At 34.0% G+C, this 22,258-nt stretch overlaps 1 protein-coding gene across 1 annotated transcript in view; it reads right to left on the bottom strand.

Annotated features, from left to right (window-relative positions):
- Positions 1-22,258, bottom strand: part of LOC113511276 (orexin receptor type 2-like) — a 138,877-nt gene that overhangs the window by 10,299 nt on the left and 106,320 nt on the right. The window contains exon 3 of the mRNA XM_052892265.1: positions 468-615. Coding sequence (XP_052748225.1) covers positions 468-615 — 148 coding nt within the window. The remainder of the gene's footprint in view (positions 1-467; positions 616-22,258) is intronic.

Genomic DNA, 22,258 nt, shown 5'->3' on the forward strand with positions numbered 1-22,258 from the left:
TGGTAATTATATCAGAATCTTTACTATTTTACTCCTGAACGACTTGGGATGGTATTAACATAATTAGATTCAGGGACTCGTTACAGGTTATTTATTGTTTGTATTTATTAACTGCGAGAAAGGGCCATTATTTAATTCTAACATATCAATTTTTAAGGGATTTCCAAAAAAAAGCCGATCCTCGACTCGACTGATTTTTTTTGTGGATACGTACACAATTACGTATTCAAATCTGAAGCGATTTCCATAATTGTTTTTATAATCGACAGGGTTTACTCTCGCCTTGGTCTTATTCTAAATTGTGATGACTGCAATGAGACCGTTATTTGTATTTACCTACATACTCAAAAAGAGAAATAAAAGGATAAATATATACAAAAAAAAACCTAAAATACATAAAAGAGATAAAATAATTTTTCGTTTCGCGAGTGGTGCCACAGTAGATGAATTTAAAATTGAATACGTACTGAATAAAAGAGAATTGGCCCAGATGACAAGTATGGCGATCTTGGCCCGCCTGGTAGTGGACTTGAACTTGAGCGGGAAGCAGATGGCGTACCAGCGGTCCACTGAGATGAAGGTCAATGTCAGCACGGACACTGTCACTGATACCGACTGAAACAATGAGGTAGTATTAACAATTTTGTATACATAATCACTACATAGTATAAAACAAAGTCGCTGTCGTAGTCTGTCCGTCCCTATGTAAGCTTAAATCTTTAAACCTACGCAACGGATTTTGAAGCAGGTTTTTTTAATAGATAGAATGATTCAAGAGGAAGATTTATATGTATAATACATGCATAATATTGTAGAGAAACACTGACAAATTTGTTTCTAATGTGATGTCATAAATAAACACATTTTTGCTGCTTTCATCATATATGTATATATATATTATATATTTAAAGTGTTCAAGAGGTATAACAATATTCAGAGAATCATGGCATCGATATCCATTCATGTGCCTTCTAATTATGTTCTAGCATGTCCAAGGGACTTTTTCCATGTTCCGTTGAGAAGAATAGAGCTAGCAAAACAGGCTCCTCTTCCACTAGCACTGACTCTGCTCAACGTTGTCATGAGCCAGTATCCGGACTTGGATATATTGACTTGTAAACTTGTCGAGTTTTACAGAATGGCAATAAATTATTTAGAGTGTGTCCAATAATTAAATTTTATTATGTTTGTATATAATGTGATTGCTAAGGGAGCGAATTGGGTGACTGTCAAGCTCCCTTAGTTGCTAAATATAAATAAATAAATAAATAAGATATATGAGTACATGTAGACGGGGCGTCGAGAGTAAAAAATACGCTTTAAAATATGACCAAATGTTTAAACAAATAAACAAACTTATATAAAATTAAATCGATTATTAGAAAAGATGAAAACAAAACCAAAAAGTGAAAAATAAACTCATATAAGACTTTTAAATTAAAGAAAATAAAAAAAAAACTGCACTCATTTGCACTCTATTAATTGTAAATAATTATATTTATATTATTTATTAGAATAAAAATAGATCGTATTATCGATTACATAATCGATTATTAAATTATTGTGGCTACAATCGAGTAATCGATTAAGGTCGACAGCCAACGATTATAAGGCAACATCTACTAGATAGAATGGAGCACCAAAGACCTATAATTCTCTTACGCTCCATACACTTATCTCTCATACAATTTCATACATCGTTTCATGCATGCAAACGAGAATAAATTCATTTTGTATTCAAAACAGAATTTAATAGATATTACGCTGAGTGCGTAATACTATATAAATAACACAAATACTTTTTTATTTTTAGAATTTAGATTTATAAATATTGCCAGTACAAAAAAAAAAACATGTTTTTTAATTATATCTTTTGTAATGAGAGCAGATGAACAATATTTAAATATGCCGTGTGGTCCCGGCATAGAATGGACCGCTCATTGCTTTTCTATGAGTGTCGTGAGAGGTGGCTAATGGAACTTAATGGATGGGCAGCAGCGTCCGTTTTGAAAATAATCAAATCCTAATTATGGTTGTTAACCCGTCTGCCAAACGTTTTTTTTTTTTGTTTTTTTTATGCAACTTAGAATGGCAAACAAGCTGACGGTCCACCTGATGGAAAATGGTAACCGTCGCCTATAGATATGAGCAGTGCCATGAACATAACAGAGTATACTGTTTCGCCCATGATACCCCCCATGCGTTGCCATTGCTCTGGTGAAAAACGTGGCAACTACTGGCAAAACCCCCTCAATGGGGGAAGCTTATATTTAGCATTGGACAAATAATGGCGGATATAATAATGATAACGCTGTAAAACTAAAACTATAATAGATTTGAAATCAATATCATTATTAATTTCTGAGATATAGTGCTATGGACAGAGGGAGACTTTGTACAAAAGTTGATTGCTTAGGTACCTCTGCCCCATTCATGTTTCAACCGTGAAGCAGTTCGGTTTGAAGGGTGGGATATGGCGTGAATTTACTGGGTACAGAGGAATAACACCTGAGCCCTCAGGAATGACAACGCATGGAGGGTATCATGGGCGAAACAGTATTGTACTGTTATGTCCACGGTACTGCCCATGTCTATAGGCGACTGTTACCACTTTCCATCAGGTGGGCCGTCAGCTTGTTTGCCATTCTAAGTTGTATAAAAAAAAAGACCGATTGATATTTTGTTCGCACCAGTTTAAGATATAAAATTCTAAAAACATAGACACAAGTATGTTAACATATTTTTCTTTAATATTCTCATTTTATTATATTCAGTAGGTAATGAAGAGTTCTTATTATGTTAGAGCGAGACAAATAGACGGGCGTATTTACGTACAGGCTAGTGGTCTGTAGGGAACAGCGGGATTCGTAAACAAAACAAATTTCAATTATTTTCACGTTTCAAGGTGGAATTTTGTATAAGTGAACGTAATTAGCTCGGGTTATTTGTAAATAGATGTAATACAAAGTAGGAAATCCACGAAATTAACCATTTTATACCTAAATAGTTAGTTATCTTTACACTTACATTCTCTTAAACAGATATACCATCATCATCATCATCATATCGGCTTCTAACCCTCGTCCAGGTCGGTATGTCTGGGTGGGTGAGAATGCGACGCGGTTGTTGTGCGCTCGGGCGCAAATCTGATCGCGCGTGGACCGTGTGTCGCGAGGGTTCTTCGCCCCTGAGTTAGTTATCTTTACACTCATATTCTCTTAAACAAATATACCATCATCATCATCATATCGGCTTCTAACTGTCCACTGCTGGGGGGAAAAGGATTGTTAGTAATGAGGTTAAATAGTCCCATTACTAGCAATATACCCTGTCAGGTTGACCTCCACGTGGTTCCCCCTGGAAACCATCGTGGCTAATTCTAGTTGAATTCATCAGGATGGGCTTACTGATCTGCTTTCATCTTCATCAGTCATCTGTTACTGGTGCCCCGCCAGTGTATACCGATAGCGCAGACGGGGTTACCATATCATTATCACCCATTGAAAAAAAACTGTCCACTGCTGAACATAAGCCTCCCCCTTGGGGGGTTTGCCATCAGTTGCCACGCTTGGCAGGTGTATTGGCAACCGCAGTTTTGCTTTTGGTAATGTTTTAAGAGGGACGGTACTGCTTATTCCTCCACCATAACCTCCCTTAGACACTTACGACACATACACGCCAATAATAACAGTATGTTTTATAATAATAATGATTATATATCTGTGTGGTCCCGGCAAACGGTATGGTCCCGGCATAGAATAGGCCACCTCTTCCTTTCCCGTGGGTGTCGTAAGAGGCGACTAAGCAAGGGCGAGGGACGGGCAGCAGCGTCCCCCTTAAAATATCTTCAAAGCCTAACCGCAGTTGCTAATCCGCCTGCCAAGCGTGGCAAAACCTCCCGGGGGGGGGGGGGGCATAGTTCACCGGTGGACAGTTAATGAATATAGTATTATTATTAATCACTCCACACTGACATCACATTGTGTCTACATCACACCCGTGCGAAGCCAGGGTAGGTCGCTAGTTTTTATATTAGTAACATTCCGTAATACCATACAATAAGATTTATTGCAGAAATGGATCGTATTACGATTAACATAAAGTAGCTTTTCAACCCTCAGATCCTGGACAGTTTTAAACCTTTATCAGTAAGCAATTACAGTGGACTATAGACACTTATAAGGGCTCATTGTTGACCCAAAATCGAAATTCTATAGCTAATCCTTCTGAGTAAAGCAATTTAACTTTATTGGAAAGGTACTGTATGTACATATTTTCAATTTCAATTATGAATAAAGTATATGAGGTATTTTTATTTCAAGTTTATTTATAACTAGCCGATGCCCGCGACTTTGCGTGGTATTTTTTATACCTGTTTAGTATGTATCGACGACGACAGTCCGATATATATGACAATCTGGACAAACTAATGGTTGTAGGCAAGATAGAGGGAAAAAGACCACGCGGACGATCGCCTAATCGATGGTCGGACCAAGTAACCGCCGTTACGGGACTGTCAATTGCAGCTGCCCTGCGAGAAGCTGAAGACCGTGCACAATGGAGGAACATCATAAGAGAGGCAACAGACACCTTTCAAGGACACGACCTTCAGTAATGAAGAGGACGAAGAGAGAGAGAGAGTATGTACCGATGTATGTACCTACCTATTTATTATGTCCGGGAATACTGGACCAAAATTAACAAATGACGTGTCGTTCTCACTCTTTGCTTTAGGTTAAAACTACTCAAGTAGTTTGTGTAATTTACTATATATAGCTGTATAATTTACTATAAATTTTTAATTATCCCACGGGAACTCATTAATGTTTCGTGATTAAAAGTATTTAAAATGTTGATCGAGGATGTAAGGTACTACCATGTAAAATTTTATTTAAATTGGTCCAACAATTTCGGAGATCAGCCCGTACTACAACTATAAAATACAAACACAGAGAACTACAAATACAAACACACAGAGAGAAAATTTAAAACATCTGGATTTTTTTATACAACTTAGAATGGCAAACAAGCTGACGGCCCACTTGATGGAAAGTGATAACCGTCGCCTATAGACATGAGCAGTACCATGGACATAACAGATATACCCCCTATACCTTGCCATTCCTGAGGACTCAGATGTTATTCCTCTGTACTCTGTAAATTCACGCCATATCCCATCCTTCAAACCGAAACACAGCCATGCAAACACAACTACTTCACGGTAGAAACACGAATGGGACAGAGGTACCCAAGCAATCGACTTTTGTACAAAGTCTCCCTCTGGTATATAATATCCATTCATCAATCAATTTGTATGAACTCTTGCATTTATAATATTACTAGTTTGTACTCAGGACTTCGTCTGCATGACGGAGATATATTTACCAACCAGAAAGCTGCCTATAAGTTTCTCCATACCGTATAGTACGTATATAATAAATTTCATAGTAATTAGTTAAGTAAAGGCGGTAATAAGTAATAAACAAACAAACAAAATGATGAGTGAAATTGCAGCAACACGTGCAGTTCCATTTATAAGCAATATATTGTTTGTTGTTTTGTATGTTCCAAAATTTATTTATAATGATTATTGTTGACTGTAAACAACTGCGAACTGACGGCCCACCTGATGGAAAGTGGTAACGGTTGCCTATAGACTGAACAGTACCGTGGACATAACAGAGTATACCGTTTCGCCCATAACTATGGCTCACTACACGTTTTGGGAAACTGTAAGTGTGGTGAGTAATTTTCAAATAAATAAATAAATAAATAACACCCCTTATGCGTTGCAATTCCTGAGGACTAAGGTGTTATATCTCTGTACCCTGTAAATTCACTGTCAAATCCCACCTTTCAAACCGAAACACAGCCATGCAAACACAACTGCTTCACGGTAGAAACACGAATGGGGCAGACGTACTCAAGCATACGACTTTTGTACAAAGTCTTCCTCTGGTGTGTGTGCTTTAAATGCAAATATTTTTTTTTGTCTATTTCTCTATAAACAAACTCCCTTTAACATTTATAATATTGGAAGGATTAAGATTGGAAATAACAAATATTAATCCGACTGTACGCTTTCTTTAACGTTTTTAATCAACAAGTGTTCGGCTTAGCAAGAAAATGCACAAAGAAAACGAGCCATTGTTTAATTTATACCAGAGTTTGAGTCGGCCGAGTGAATTATGTTTTTTTGAATAATCAAAAATACGATTGTAAAATATCATTTATTATTATATAAGTCGTTAAACATAGGCTTGTCCACTGCTAAACATAAGCTTTCTTTATAAGGGGAGTTTGGCTAGTATTTGTCACGCTTGACAAGCAGTTAGGCTTTGGTGATGTTTTAAGAGGGACGCTGCTGTTCATTCCTAGACTATTAATTTCTCTTAGTCTTACGACACCTACGGGATTAGAAACGGTGGCCCTATCTATGCTGGGACCACACGCCATGGGCATTAGATTGGTAGAAATACTAATAATTACAAACAAACTTACTGATGAGAACACATTTTTTTTATGCAACTTAACACAGCCATGCAAACAACTGCTTCACGATAGAAATACGAATGCTTGTATTGTGCGAGAATCGAATCCACGACTGTCGGATGCTGAGGCATTGTATTTACCATAGTTTATATAACCGTTACACTATTGAAATCAATAAAATGGCTCGAAAAGCTGTACTGTTATATCAAACTTCCCATAATCATGAAAATAAGTAAATGATCGTCTTACTAAAATATTATATTTAATGAATTTTTTTGAGATTATTTTAACTTTTTGAAAGAAAACAATAGTTCAGTTTCATGCCCGTTCTTGGCTGAAATCGCGTTCCGGATGGGTGAAAAATTAATGAGAAAAAAAATGACTATTCAAAAATGTCTAAGTTTACTGGAATAAAAACATTTCTTTTTTCTTTTTTTCAAGTATGTTACGCGATTATTCTGCCGATTCAGAATTGAGTTTGACAGTTCTTGTTGTTGCAGAGTTTAATCTCGTGTTGGTCTCATGCTTCATTGCCAGATTCGCTATCTATTTCACTATATTTGGGCAAAATTTTTCTGTGTGCGAAAGTTTAGAGGAGTGAAATTCTTGAACATACGAGTAACTTTGGAATAAGCGAAAAGGACTTGCAGAAATTTTGGTATTTGTTTTGGAGTTTTGTGTAATAGTTTTGGTACTTGTAAATGATTATTTGTAAATTATATAGATGTTTATTAAAATATAATAAAACAAACGAAGGTAGATAAAAAGAGGATGGGGAAAAGAAAAATTGAGGAATTTTTTCGTCGTTCACTATGTGGCATACGGCATAGTGTAGTGAATTTGTATCGTGATAAATTTGTGATTTCGAAAAAGTCCAAAATATCGTATCGATTTGGATAAAAAATATTTGATGTTTGGGTAAAAATTTAAATACGCATATAGCAACCCTGGTCCCATATTAATTTTGTCACGATCGAAGTAGCTGTTTGTCTCTGGCGGAATCTCTCTGCGACGCAAAACCCTGCTTGTTCCGTTCGACAACATATCGTGTTTGTTGACACATGATTCTGCATTCTAAATTTAAATATGTTAAATGTTACGTGCTTACGAAATTTATTGTCGTCAATTAGTATAATTTTAAAATAAGAATACTGAGATTTTAAAATAAGAATACTGAGCTTTTAAAATTAGAATACTGAGATTTTAAAATAAGAATACTGAGATTTTAAAATAAGAATACTGAGATGCATCATCATTATATCAGCCGTTTTAGTTCACATATTCACAACATAGTTCACAACATTTAGTTCACTGTTAACCTATGCTTTCTCCTTAGAAGAGAGGGATTTGCCAGTAGTCGGCATATTTGGTAGGTGTGTTAGCAACCGCAGTTAGGCTTTGGTGGATTTTAATAGGGATTGTTTTACCTATTTTAATCTACGTCTATGGTTTAGGCAGAGGAATAACACCTGAGGACTCAGGTGTTATTCCTCTGTACCTTGTAAATTCACGCCATATCCCACCCTTCAAACCGAAACACAGCCATGCAAACAACTGCTTCACGGTAGAAACACGAATGAGACAGAGGCACCCAAGCAATCGACTTCTGTACAAAGTCTCCCTCTGGTGATATTATATCAATAATGCCTAATTGGTAGAGGAAAAACGATTGTTGCCATTGTGCCAAGCATGTTAGAATACAACATGGCAGGAGGCGAGCCTACCGTCGTCCTTCAGCTTTATTCGGTTAGTTGTTGGTATTTTTTATCACTGGATTTTAAAAAGCATTATATACAATTGACAGTTGAGTTACTTATACATATGTGTAATAGTTATTCTATGTTTATATATATTTAGTTATTTTTATATACATATATCTTTGTAGATACAGATTTGTATTTGTATGTACATATGTATATATGTATATATAAATATGTATGTATATATTATTCATCTACAGTTTGTTACTAAGTATATAGTTACTAATAATTTATTATTTATCATATGTATATTATGTTTATACCATATAAGTTATGCTTTGTATACAAACCCTATAGACACTTTTCCTTTCGGGTTTTTAAGGCTGATTGCAAGGAATCCCCTTAAGAGATAAGTCCGCCTGTGTACATTTTTATTATAGCCTAATATCTATATTATAAGCGAATGTACAAAAACATATAAATAAATAAATAAATGAAAAAATTTGCACGAACAAATATCGCGACTCTGTATTTTTTTTTATATAGCATAAAGGAGATTTCTTTAATTTCGCAATATCACGTTGGACCATCGAAATAATATGCAAATGGCGTCCCAATACTTTAGTTCACGATCAAAGTAAATATGATACGATTTATAACTTTCCTAAACCGATAACCTCATATTCGGCCAATAAAGTTATTTAAATAAATAAATAAATAACCTTTGACTGAGATTGTGGAATTAATTTTGTATTTGAAACTAGCTTTCGCCCTCGACTTCGTACGCTTCTAGACTGTAGTGTATGTAGCAATATAAAACATCTTAGTCGTCAGGAATGGTAATGTATAAGGGGTATCATGGGCGACACAGTATACTATGTTATGTTGATGGTCTTGTTAATGTTTACGGGCGACGGTAACTATCTTCCATAAGATGGGCCGTTAGCTTGTTTGCCATTCTAAGTTACATAAAAAAACACTTGCCACGATATTCGAATATAAATTGTTTATACATTTATAATTATTATATTATGTCCGTGTGGTCCCGGCATAGAATAGACTATTCTTTCCTTCCCTATGGGTGCCGTAAGAGGCGACTACGGGAGCTTAATGGTCGAGGGATGGGCAGCAGCGTCACCCTTAAAACATCACTAAAAGCTTAACTGCGGTTGCCAACCTGCCTGCCAAGCGTGGCAACTACTAGCACAACTCCCCTTATAGGGAAGGCTAGATAGTTAACGGCTAAAATGAAATGTATGAAATATTATATTAGTAACATTAGTAAGATAAGATTAGTAAGATATGTTTAGTAAGATTAGTAGGACTTCATGGAGATTGCTAGAGGAGATTGTTACATCTATCCAGAATATGTTTAAGAGTAGACTTAAACAGCATCTTCTATCTCTATGCATATATATTTATTTATCTATATGTGTAGGTGTATTATATCGTCATAGTCGTAGAATACTGACGGATCTGACAAATATTACATATATAGATCCGTTAGTATTCTACGACTATGACGAAATGTATGTATGTGTGTATGTAACGGTCAAGGACAGCCAAACATATCTTGGCTTAACTATAGATAGTAAGTTTAATTGGAGTAAACACATCGAAAAAATTTGTAACAAATTAAGACAATTTTTAGCTAATATAGTCATCCTTAGACACCGAATTCCCTTTAAAGTAAAACTGATGCTGTATAATTCATTGGTCGAATCTTATGTTCAATATGGGTTGTCAAGTTATGGCCGCACTTATAAAACATATTTAAATGATATTTTTAAACTTCAACGTAGAATTTTAAGAACTATTGTATCTCCCAAAATTAAGATGCAGTATTATGACGATGATACTGGTCTTTTTCGACATTGCAATATTTTACCTGTACATCTACAATTTAAATACACATTTCTTAAGGAAAACTTTTTTAACAATAAATATTGGAACGAAATTAATCATGCTGTATATACGAGGGCGGTCGCACGGAAGCAACTTTGTACCAATAGCGCTCGCGTAAATAACTGTTATGGTGAGCGTACGGCTGACTACCTGGTTCCTCGATTTATTAATGAACTACCCACCGATGTACGAGATAATATTACTATTAGCAACATCAAGTGTAAATTAAAACGATACTTCTTGCATGGTTTTAATACAATCTAAATAATTTTAATGTATTTAGTATTAATAAACCTACGTGGTTTCTAAATGCTAATGGAACATAAATTCTGTAACTTGTATTTTTATTGATAATAAAATAAAAAAAAAAAAAAAAAAATGTATGTGTAAGTGTATGCATAGATGTAGGTATGTATTTATGTATATGTATATGTGTATTTATACGATTAAATATAATGTAATTAATTTTGTCTAGTTTGTTTAAAAATTGTCACAATATTGTACACCGTTCTACCCGCTGACATTGATGCTCCTTTCCACTTTGGGTGTTGCTGGAAGAGAATTCCCTTTTAGACCTAAGCTCGCCTTTGTACATGTGATTACCTCTGTAATTTTTTTATGAATAATTGATATATACAATAAAGTATTAAATAGATAAATAAATAATAAAAAAACCCTTTTACGTTTTTTATATTAAACGTTCGGTACGAGCCGGGATACAGGAGGGCCGTATTGCTGCAAGCAATCTTTAGAATACAAGCAGAGAGAGGTTTATGTACTTTCACACCTCATTCCTTTTGATCCGATTTCCATGAAAACTAACTTTTTTTATACAACTTAAAATGGCAAACAAGCATACGGCCCACCTGATGGAAAGTGGTAATCGTTGCCTATAGACATAAGCAGTACCATAGAAATAAGCAGTACCATGGACATAACAGAGTATACTGTTTCGCTCATGATACCCCCCATGCGTAGTCATTCCTGAGGACTCAGGTGTTATTCGTCTGATGGTTCTTTTTCAGTGGCGAATTTCAATGACCAACATATTACAATTATGGTGGGGGGAAAGGGATTGTTAGTAATGGAGACTAAAAATCCCATTGCTAATAATATACCTCCTCCTCCGACCTCCTCGTAGTTCTCCCTGGAAACTATCATGGTTAATTCCTGATGAATCTATTATCATGATGGGCTAACTGGCCTGTTTTCATTCTCATCGATCACCCTTCACTGGTGCTCCATCAGCGTATCCCATTAGCGCAGGCGGAGTTACAATTTTATTTTCATCCACCAAAAAAAAAAATTATATATATATATATATATATATATATATATATATATATATATATATATATATATATATATATATATATATATATATATAACATCAGCAAAGCTATTCTGTTTCACATTATATTTCGCAACCCATTTCAATATGACTTCAGATTTGAAAACCGAAGTGAATTCCAAAAGATGCGACTAGGCTTGGAATATTTCACAAGTCACAATAGAATTTTCATATATTGCGCTAAATCACTCTAGCTTTGTCACTTTACAAGGACTGTTACAAATCATTCTAAAGGAAACCGCAAATAGTCGCTGCGTTCAGAGGGTCTACCATAGAATAAAATTCCGAATTTTCGAAGTACATGTTTTTGCTCATACCGAAATGGGTCCACTAAATAGAGTTTAACATTTCGTTCGCCATAAATCCTACCGTAATAGTCTAAAGCGGTGTTTCCCAAAATGGGGCCCACGCCCCACAGGGCGGCAATTTGATAGTTAAGGAGGGGCAATTAAAAATGGACTCGAAGCGATTTTAACCCTCTTGCTCCGTGCCATTTAAATGCAATGCTACGAGTAGATATCGGTGCCAAATTTAATAAAAAAGTAAAAAAAAATGCTGTAAATATTTATTAGGAATAATTTCGTTTGACGTTACGAAAATATCAACTGGGCGATTAGAGTCGTCAAGTAAACTTTGTCGGAAAAATTATGTACGGGAACATAAAAATTTTAGAAATCTTCAAGTGGGGTATGGCACAAAAAAGGTTGCGAAACACTGATCTAAAGGAACGATATTTTAACATTCTTAATATTTTTAAATAGTGCGTATTATTTAAATTTAACATTAAATTTGTGTTTCGTACAACTCCGAAATTTCGGAAAATATTTCATGGTAGGCCCTCAGATTTATTTGTGAGTATAGCCTGAGCTCGGTTAGTAGTAAAGTGTAATCACGGTAGACGGCCGACTGAACTGTAGTTCCCGTATATCATTCCCATTGGAACTCTTCACGAATCCGGTCTTATATTATGTTATATACTTAAATGATACGTATCTAATACCTTCATATAGTTTCAGCCAAGTCAACTGATCGGTTATTTTATAGCATTAAGTATATATGTGATTTTTTACATTGATATACCTTTTTTAATTATGAACCGATTGAAATAAAACAAACACTAATTGTTAAGTGAAGTAAACCGCAACGCATTAGTGAAAACCGCATTCAAATCGACTAAGCCATTTCTGAGATTAGCGTGCATAAACGTACAGACAAATAGAAAAAAATTACAAAAATAATTGTTTCGTTCTTCTATTGCGTTCAAGTCCTTCTATATTAATTTTTCTTATATACCTTCAATGTACAGACAGCGACCAGTTACGATTTTATTATATGTATTGACGATATTGATTATATTGTAGTATACATAAGCACATAGACATGACAGCGTTTATTGTTCTTGTATACATTTCCCTATCGTTCTCATTATCTCCAACGTCCACCTCTAGCACTTCTTATTTCATAATTTTAAAATTCCTATTATATTTTCTGTATATTTTTTTTTTATAAATACCTTCTAAATATGTACGTAGACAAAGATACTTGTATCAATTCAGCCCGAACAACTACATACACTTACCCCAGTTCACTACCCGTCACTTTAAGGGAACGGTGCTTTCATCAATCTTACTTGTTTACGGAATGCCAAATGTAAATCACTCGCGGATCCGCTAGTGAAATTCTAGTTTGATTTTACAAAATAGCAATGCTATTTTTACTGTAGTGTTATATTACAAAATAATTTCAATCATTACATTATTATCAGTACATTACTGCAGCGGCCAGCAACTGAGGTATTGACGGACGAACGTGCAAATGTGGGCAGAAGCTTAGCCGAGGCACACATGCGTGAGTCCATCAATGCCTAGTTGTGGCTAAGGCTTGTATAGTACTTTTCTCAAACAATGCGCGGAAAACAAAAACACAATTTTACTTTTTAAGTTCAATGACGAATAACGAACAATAATATTTTTTCACTCGCCCATAATGTTCCTTTTTTTTTAAGAAACAGCTTTCTATTTGCAAGCCCGTTCGAAATTTAAATAAAACCTTTTATTAGTTACCTCCTTGGTAGCCATGTTTCGAAGTAAAAGGTCATTCCATTTTTATATTACAGGACAGATATGAGTTTATATAGTAATTTATCTGGCCGCAAAACACGACAGATATGGATTTTCATACAACTTTTGCCGGCCGCTGCTCGCATGTATCTGGCCAGTACGGCAATTTTGATTTATCTCGAAGAAGATTGTCAAAATAATGCTCACATTTCCAAGCATGTTTAATAAAAAATATAATTTTATAGGTATGGGTAATATGGATACCGATACGATATCTATATTTTTTTTATGCAACTTAGAATGGCAAACAAGCTGACAGCCCACCTGATTGAAAGTAATAACCGTCGCCTATAGACATGAGCAGTACCATGGACATAACAGAGTATACTGTTTCACCCATGATACCCCCCATGCGTTGCCATTCCTGAGGACTCAGGTGTTATTCCTCTGTACCTAATAAATTCACGCCATATCCCACCCTTCAAACCGAAACACACACTGCTTCACGGTTGAAACACGAATGGGACAGAGGTACCCAAGCAATCGACTTTTACTTTGCACGCGACGAAGATTGTTGGAAAATAAGTTACAATTCAAAACTGAAAGATCGCATAATTTCCTTCTGTATTATAATTGGCATTCTCACGATGACGTGATAAACGACTTCTGTGAGAATGTTATACGGCCGTATTACCCTACCAAATTCAGATACAACCTGCTTGCATACTTTCTACTTAAACTGTGTCGAATATATAATTTAGTAATGTAAAATTTGTTATTGACAAATAATTGACATATCAAACATTTTTTATACACTTGTCTGCTATGAATTGAGAAAAATAGCAACTGACGGTGTATCTTTTGTCCTCTTTGTACTAATTATATTTGCATAAGAAGAAAGGAGACAACCATATGATTTACAGTTTTTATTTTATCATTCCTACTATGTGATTCCTTGTTGTTAGCTGGAGATCAAGGTACTGTGCCAGTCCATACCTAACTATACCATTTGCTACATCATAATTTGTCTTTTATTTGAGCAATTGTAAGATTTCGTAATTTAAAATTAAATATCTAAATTAAATTGATTCAAATGTATAACAGCTACTACCTCACACTAAGCGAGCCTCTATCGTGGGCATCCGACAAAGAATAACAATTCACAATCTATCATAAAAAAGTGTATATATAGTGGGCATTTATTATTGTAAAAGAATTTTTATAAACGATATATGTATCGTTTGTTTCAGTATTTTTTTTAATACAACGTAGAATGGCAAACAAGCTGATGACCCACCTGATGGAAAGTGGTAACCGTCGCCTATAGACATGAGCAGTAGCATGGACATAACAGAGTATACTGTTTCGCCCGTGATACCCCCCATGCGTTGCCATTCCTGAGGACTCAGATGTTATTTCTCTGTACCCTGTAAATTTACTCCATATCCCACCCTTCAAACCGAAACACAGCCATGCAAACACAACTGCTTCACGGTAGATAATATAAAGAAGATATAAATAAACAAAAATTCCTTTCGGAACTGTGTTTAAAACTTAATGTTATTGTTGATTTCGAATTTTACGAAAAACACTATTTATGCTATAATAAAATAAAAAGTCGTATATTACCTAAAAAAGCCAGCTCTAACGATTTTAAAAAGCCTCATAAAGGTACTATACCTTACTACTTTCCTAGTGTAAGTAAACATAGCTCAATATATGAGAATAATCTAAAAAATGGTAACAATTATTTTCCTCCGAAAAATGAAGGAAATGTTGCTCAAAAAATTGCACCGGTGTTGACTTATCTTATAAATTCTTCTTTTACACAAGGAAAATTCCCGAAACGTCTAAAACATTCTATTATAAAACCATTACATAAAAAAGATGACAAAAATAAATTAAAAAATTATAGGCCAATAACACTGAACTCAATATTTTCTAAAGTATTTGAAAAATTAATGTATAAAAGATTAATCGACTTTATTAATAAATTTAATATAATTAAAGAAGAACAGAATGGATTCCAAAGAAATAAATCAACTACTTTGGCTGCCTTTTCTGTCATCCGTAACGTAACAAAATTTATTGACAGTAAAAAACGAATAACTGGAATTTTCTTTGATATGACAAAGGCTTTTGACAATGTAAATCATAGAGTATTGTTAAACAAATGTGAACGATATGGTATTAGGGGTCGTGCTTTAGACTGGATAGCAAGTTATATTACAGATAGAAGACAGTGCGTCCAGATAAATCGCATTAATAATATATGTATGACTAGATCATTTACATCAAATTATCGTTGTACTTTATCAGGAGTTCCTCAAGGCAGCATTTTTGGTCCATTGCTGTTCCTTTTGTATATAAATGATTTGCCTGATATAACAAAATATCAATGTACTTTGTTTGCTGACGATTTATCTGTTCTTATTCCAGACGATGAAAAAACATTAAGTGACTATGAAATTGTAATCAATAACACAGTGAAAAATATAGTATCTTGGCTTCAGGATAATGACTTAAATGTTAACATATCTAAGACCAAATTTTTGCAATTTTCTAATTATTCCATGCCACCAAAAAATATTGTTATAAAATGTAAAAATGAAAAAGTGACTGAATGTAATGAAATTAAATTTTTAGGATTTACCTTGGATAAAAATTGTAACTGGAAAGCTCATACTAACTACGTAAGGAAACGTTTAAATAGTTTTGTATATGCTCTTAGGCGATTAAAAAGAGAGGCCAATGAACAAACCGCACTGATAGCGTATCATGGTTATGTGGGTTCAATTTTAAGATATGGGCTTCTGCTTTGGGGAAATTCTATAATGTCGAAAAAGGTCTTTATAGCACAGAAAAAATGCGTAAGAGCTATCTGTGGTGTAAAACCAACAGATACATGTAGACCATTATTTAAAAAATTAAAAATATTAACACTTACATCCATGTATATTTATGAAGTGGGAATATTTGTTAAACAAAACCCACAACTTTTTACAAAACATTCGAATATGAATAAAGTCACATCAAGAGATCCCACAATGTTGAAACTGCCCATCTGCAGAACCACACTGTATCAACAAAACTGTGATATAATGACTATTAAAATATATAATAAAATACCAAAATCAATAAGAGAACTACCAGTAAGTCACTTTAAATTACGGTTAAAAAAATGGTTACTGGAATGCAATTTTTATTTAATAAATGACTTTTTAAAAAATTAAATGAATATATGTAAATGTGTAATTAATTTGTATTGTATGACATTTGTTATATTATTGACTTGTTATGTATTTGTTTTTGTTTAGTTTGTATTTGTATCTGTTTAGTCTGCTACCACTAGTATGTGTGCGGCTGCCAATATTTATGGATTGACTCCTACTAGGCTATTAATATATGTAAGCCACTAAATTATAATACTTAATTTGCATGCCTTTAGATAAGGCGAAATGTGTAGATCTATTATATTTAAGACCATTATTATTACCACATTTCTAGCAAATAAATAAATTATTATTATTAAAGAAATGTTATAAGGAACCAAGCCACGTACATTATAGGGCAACCGGAGCAAATAACTGTTTACAAATGATTACGATTCCGCATTCTAAATTCAAATATTTGCGATTGTTTTGCGGTGTAATATCCGTTATTTATTGACGGTTCGTATCGATCTAGATATATCCTGTGTATATCTAATATATATGTATTTATTCATATTTTTGCCCGCTACTTCGTATGTATGGAGTACTGCTTTTGAAAAGTAGAAAAAATAATAAATTTGATCCCTTTTAGATGGCATATTAGTATAAAATAAACATTAGACTAGGCAGACTTTGTACAAAAGTCGATTGCTTGGGTATTTCTATCCCATTCGTGTTTCAACCGTGAAGCAATTGTGTTTGCATGGCTGTGTTTCGGTTTGAAGGGTGGGTTTTGTCATCATGCCGGAACAAATATACATCCAGACAAACAGACAGACATAATTTCTATAAATTATTGTCTTGAATTCCGTTGCTCTTATTAAGACTCTTCATGTAATTTTTTTAAATATCTCACATGTAGAAATACCGTCTAGTTATAATTTTATTATATTACTAAGTTTATGTCCAATTGTTATCAAATGTAGTGATTGAAAACCGATATATTATAGAGACTAGCGATCCGACCCGGTTTCGCACGAGTAGACAGAATTCCCGAAAATCAATATTAATTATATAAAAAAAAAATCTGCCATTTTAACTGATCGGTTATTTTACAGAATATTATATGTGATTCTTTAGAGTGATATAACTTTTTTATTTATGAACCGATTGAAATAAAACAAACACGACATATTAAGTGGAACAAACCGAAATGCATTAGTGAAAACCGTGTTCAAATGGGTTGAGCCGTTTCTGAGATAAGCGTGCATAAATGTACAGACAAAGAGATAAAAATCTAAAAATTATTATTTCGGGTTGTATTACGTTCATAAAGCCCCCTCATAATAGTTTTTCTCATATACTTTACATGTATAGTAGATCTATATATATATATATATATATATATATATATATATATATATATATATATATATATATATATATATATATATATATATATATATATATATATATATATATGGTATATCTATAGTAATTTTTCTTATATATATATCTTTTATGTACAGACCAGCGACCAGTTACGATTTAATGATATGTATCGATTGATTTTAGTTCAACGTATCGCATACATGTATAATGTTTTAGACATTGATTGATAAGGCTGCCTGCTCTCTAAACTTTCGATACGTGGTTTCCAAAGCCTCTTATTATCATGTTAGGCGTTGCGAGTTTAGAAACAAGCCTGTGAACATCGACCGTGTGGAAAATCAGAAGGCTCAACTAATGCTCATTTACAAATCAAGTCAAGCTTTTGAATAAATTCGACTTGATCACAATGTGTTTTTAACGACTTATAAATTGGTTTTAATTTGTATAGATTTTGTCTTACGATATGTATTTTTAAAGTAATTAATTTAATAAGTTTAAATTTACCAGAGGGAGACTTTGTACAAAAGTCGATTGCTTAGGTACCTCTGTCCCATTCGTGTTTCAACCGTGAAGCAGTTGTGTTTACATAACTGTGTTTCGGTTTGAAGGGTGGGATATGGCGTGAATTTACTGGGTACAGAGGAATAACACCTGAGTCCTCAGGAATGGCAACACATGGGGGGTATAATGGGCGAAACAATATACTCTGTTATGTCCATAGTACTGCGCATGTCTATAGGCGACGGTTATTACTTTCCATAAAGTGGGCCGTCAGCTTGTTTGCCATTCTAAGTTGTATAAAAAAAAAAATTAAACTATTATTAAAAAAAAATTATCGAACTAAACGTATTTATTACACCATAAACGATTACTTGAATAACACAATGTGCATGGTGTTAGTCGATCATGCACCGGCTTTTAACGACTATGTAATTTTAGATATAGTACATTTAAATAAATATACATAATGTTAACAGAGATTTGAAAGAGTAACTGTTGAGTTTCTTGCGGGCTCTTCTCAACAGGTAACAATCTTCCGAATCCCGCATTTTTTTTATTTTTTTTTATGGGTGAAAATGGTATATGGTACCCCGCCTGCGCTAACGGAATACGCTGGCGGAGCACCAGTGAAGGGTGATAGATGAGAATGAAAACAGGCCAGTTAGCCCATCATGATGAATTCATCAGGAATTAACCATGATAGTTTCCAGGGAGAACCGCGAGGAGGTCGACCTGTTTGGGTATATTGCTAGCAATTAGATTCTCCCCCCCCCCCCCCCGAATCCTGCATTCATAAAAAAAATACGATTATAATTTGCATATAAACAAGTCTGAATGAAGATGATTTGAATTTGAGTTTGATTTTAAATTAAGTCTTAATACAATGATTACAAAATTGAATTTATGTTATCCGGGATACGTATCATGGAGAAAAGTATATAACGATGCTTGATAAAATTAAAAAAACAATTGTATAAGGAACAATATGAGTTCTTCGTTGGTAATCCTGACGTATAATAAACAATAATCTATACTTATAATAAATCTGTAGAGAGGTCAATTCTCTACTTGAAATATATTTCTAAAATAACTATCAGGCGGTGATTAGTGATCGATACTGATGCCAATAATGCAATCAGTACAATTATTGTCTGTGTGTTTGTTATAGAAACAAAAACGACGGATTTTAACGAAACTTGGTACAATTATTCTTTATACTCCTGGGCAGGTTATAGTATACTTTTCATCACGCTACGATCAATATGAGCAGAGCAGTGAAGGGAAATGTTAAAAATGTCCACCGTGCGACGCCGGGACGGGCCGTTAGTAAGTAATTTTGCTGTGTATAGTCAAGTATATGGCCGTGTGGTCCCGGCGTAGAATAGGTTACCCCTTTCTTTCCTGTGGGACTATGGGAACTTAATGGCCGAGGGACAGGCAGCAACATCACCAAACTCTCTTAAAACATCACCAAAGCCAAAGGCGAACTACTATGGGAACTTAGCAGTGGACAGTTAACAGCTGTTAACTGTCCACTGCTGAATATGAACCAGAATCAGTTAAGTATAACATATTTAAGCCAATATTTTAAATACTTTATTTTATTATATTATTTTTATTTTTAAACATATTATTTTTAAATTTATTTAATAAACATATGTATTTTTTTTTCTTTTTCTAGTCTGCTAATTGGCAATCTGTTCCTTATAGATCAATAATCCAATCTGCTGTTTGGATGTCAGGTTTAAATCTTGTTAATATATGATGAGGCCAATCCATTAACCAGCTCTCAGTTTCTGTCTGTAGATATTTCTACCAGTCCTTGCATGCTGTGTCTTTTTAATCGAGAGAAACTAATGCTTCCTGATCCCTGTAATTGAGTGGCCGATTCATTTCTATTGCTGTTCAATCTGGACTGATAGTTTTTGCTGAATGTCTCGATTTAAAACATATGTATAGATAGATAGATAGATAGATACTATTTATTGTTTCCTCCAAAAGATAACAATAGTAACTTATTATAGATACAAAAAATTACAAGAAATATTTGAAGTGAGAAAACAATGAAAACAATGGGCGGCCCTTTCGCTAAAAGCGATCTCTTCCAGGCAACATTCGAATGGAATGTATAAATACATAAACGTATATTGCAGTAGATCGATGAAATGTAAATTAATCTGTTGCTGTTAAAATTTTATTTGTAATGTTTTATACATAATAAATATATAATTAAATCACTCAAAAAATATATAATTAATTCGAAAAATTCTTTCACCTATAGAGAGCTACACTATAAGCTAGTAACATGAGATGTATTTTATTAAGTACTAGCGGCCCGTCCCAGCTTCGCACGGGTGGACATTTTTACATTTTAAAAAGTGGTCATTAAGGCTGCACACGCGACGGAAGCTTAAAAATGGAGTAACTTCTCTCGTTTTCCCAACATTTCCCTTCATTGCTCTACTCCTATTGATTGTAGCGTAATGAAAGGTATACTATAACCTGCCCAGGAGTATGAAGAATAATTGTACCAGGTTTCGATAAAATCCGTCGTGTAGTTTTTGTTTCTATAACGAACATACAGACAGACAGACAAAAATTTTACTGATTGCATTTTTGGCATCAGTATCGATGACTAATCACCCCCTGATAGTTATTTTGGAAATAAATTTCATGTATAGAATTGACCTCTCTATAGATTTATTATAAATATAGATTAATTTATCTCTCTTCCTATCTACCCATGCGAAGTAGCAATCGCTAGTTAGAGATAAGGCGTAAATTGATGTTAACGAATCACGTATGCCAATTTATTAGGGGACAAAAGGATTCTGACGTTACAACTTCCAACTCCGTATATCTGGATATAACTTGAGAGGGCGACATCTTGATTTATGTATCTTCCCCAGGTATAGAACAGATTTGACTAAATATTTTCCCAATATACTTGTATCTACTGCGTCTTCTAAACTGTATCTTACTTTACTAATACATCATCAGTAGAAATGATGAAAATATTCAAACAGCTTAATAATAAAAAAACAGAGGATCTATGGGGTATATCTGTTAAAATACTGGATAGTATAATGGAAATTATTGCGCCCTCTCTTGCTTTTATTTTCAATAAATGTATAGATGAAGGTAAATTTCCTAACATAATGAAAATTAGTAAAATCATACCGCTTTTTAAATCTGGAGATAGGAGTGACCCAATAAATTATAGACCTATATCCATACTCCCAGCACTCAGTAAAATTTTTGAAAAAATAATCCTTATGCAACTTGTCAGTTATTTCAATTTAAATAATTTAATCCACAATAGTCAATTCGGTTTTTCCAAAGGTCGTTCAACTACAGACGCAGGTGCAGAGTTGCTTAGACACGTATTTGCTGCATGGGAAACTAAAATGGATGTGATAGGTGTTTTTTGTGACCTTTCTAAGGCTTTTGATTGCGTTGATCATAATACATTGCTAAAAAAACTTGCTTTTTATGGCGTCAAAGACAATGCTTTAAATTTAATAAAATCTTATCTATCTGATAGAATACAGAAAGTGAAGATTAGCAACGCTACGTCTGACGGATCACTTGTGCAAATGGGTGTACCTCAAGGATCTATTCTCGGTCCATTTTTATTCCTAGTTTACATTAATGATCTCCCATATGCCATGCAGGATAGATGCGGCATAGTATTGTTTGCAGACG

The sequence above is a fragment of the Galleria mellonella genome, unplaced genomic scaffold (assembly GCF_026898425.1).
Source record: "Galleria mellonella isolate WM207_F2 unplaced genomic scaffold, CSIRO_AGI_GalMel_v1 utg109, whole genome shotgun sequence".
NCBI classification, from domain to species: Eukaryota; Metazoa; Arthropoda; class Insecta; order Lepidoptera; family Pyralidae; genus Galleria; species Galleria mellonella.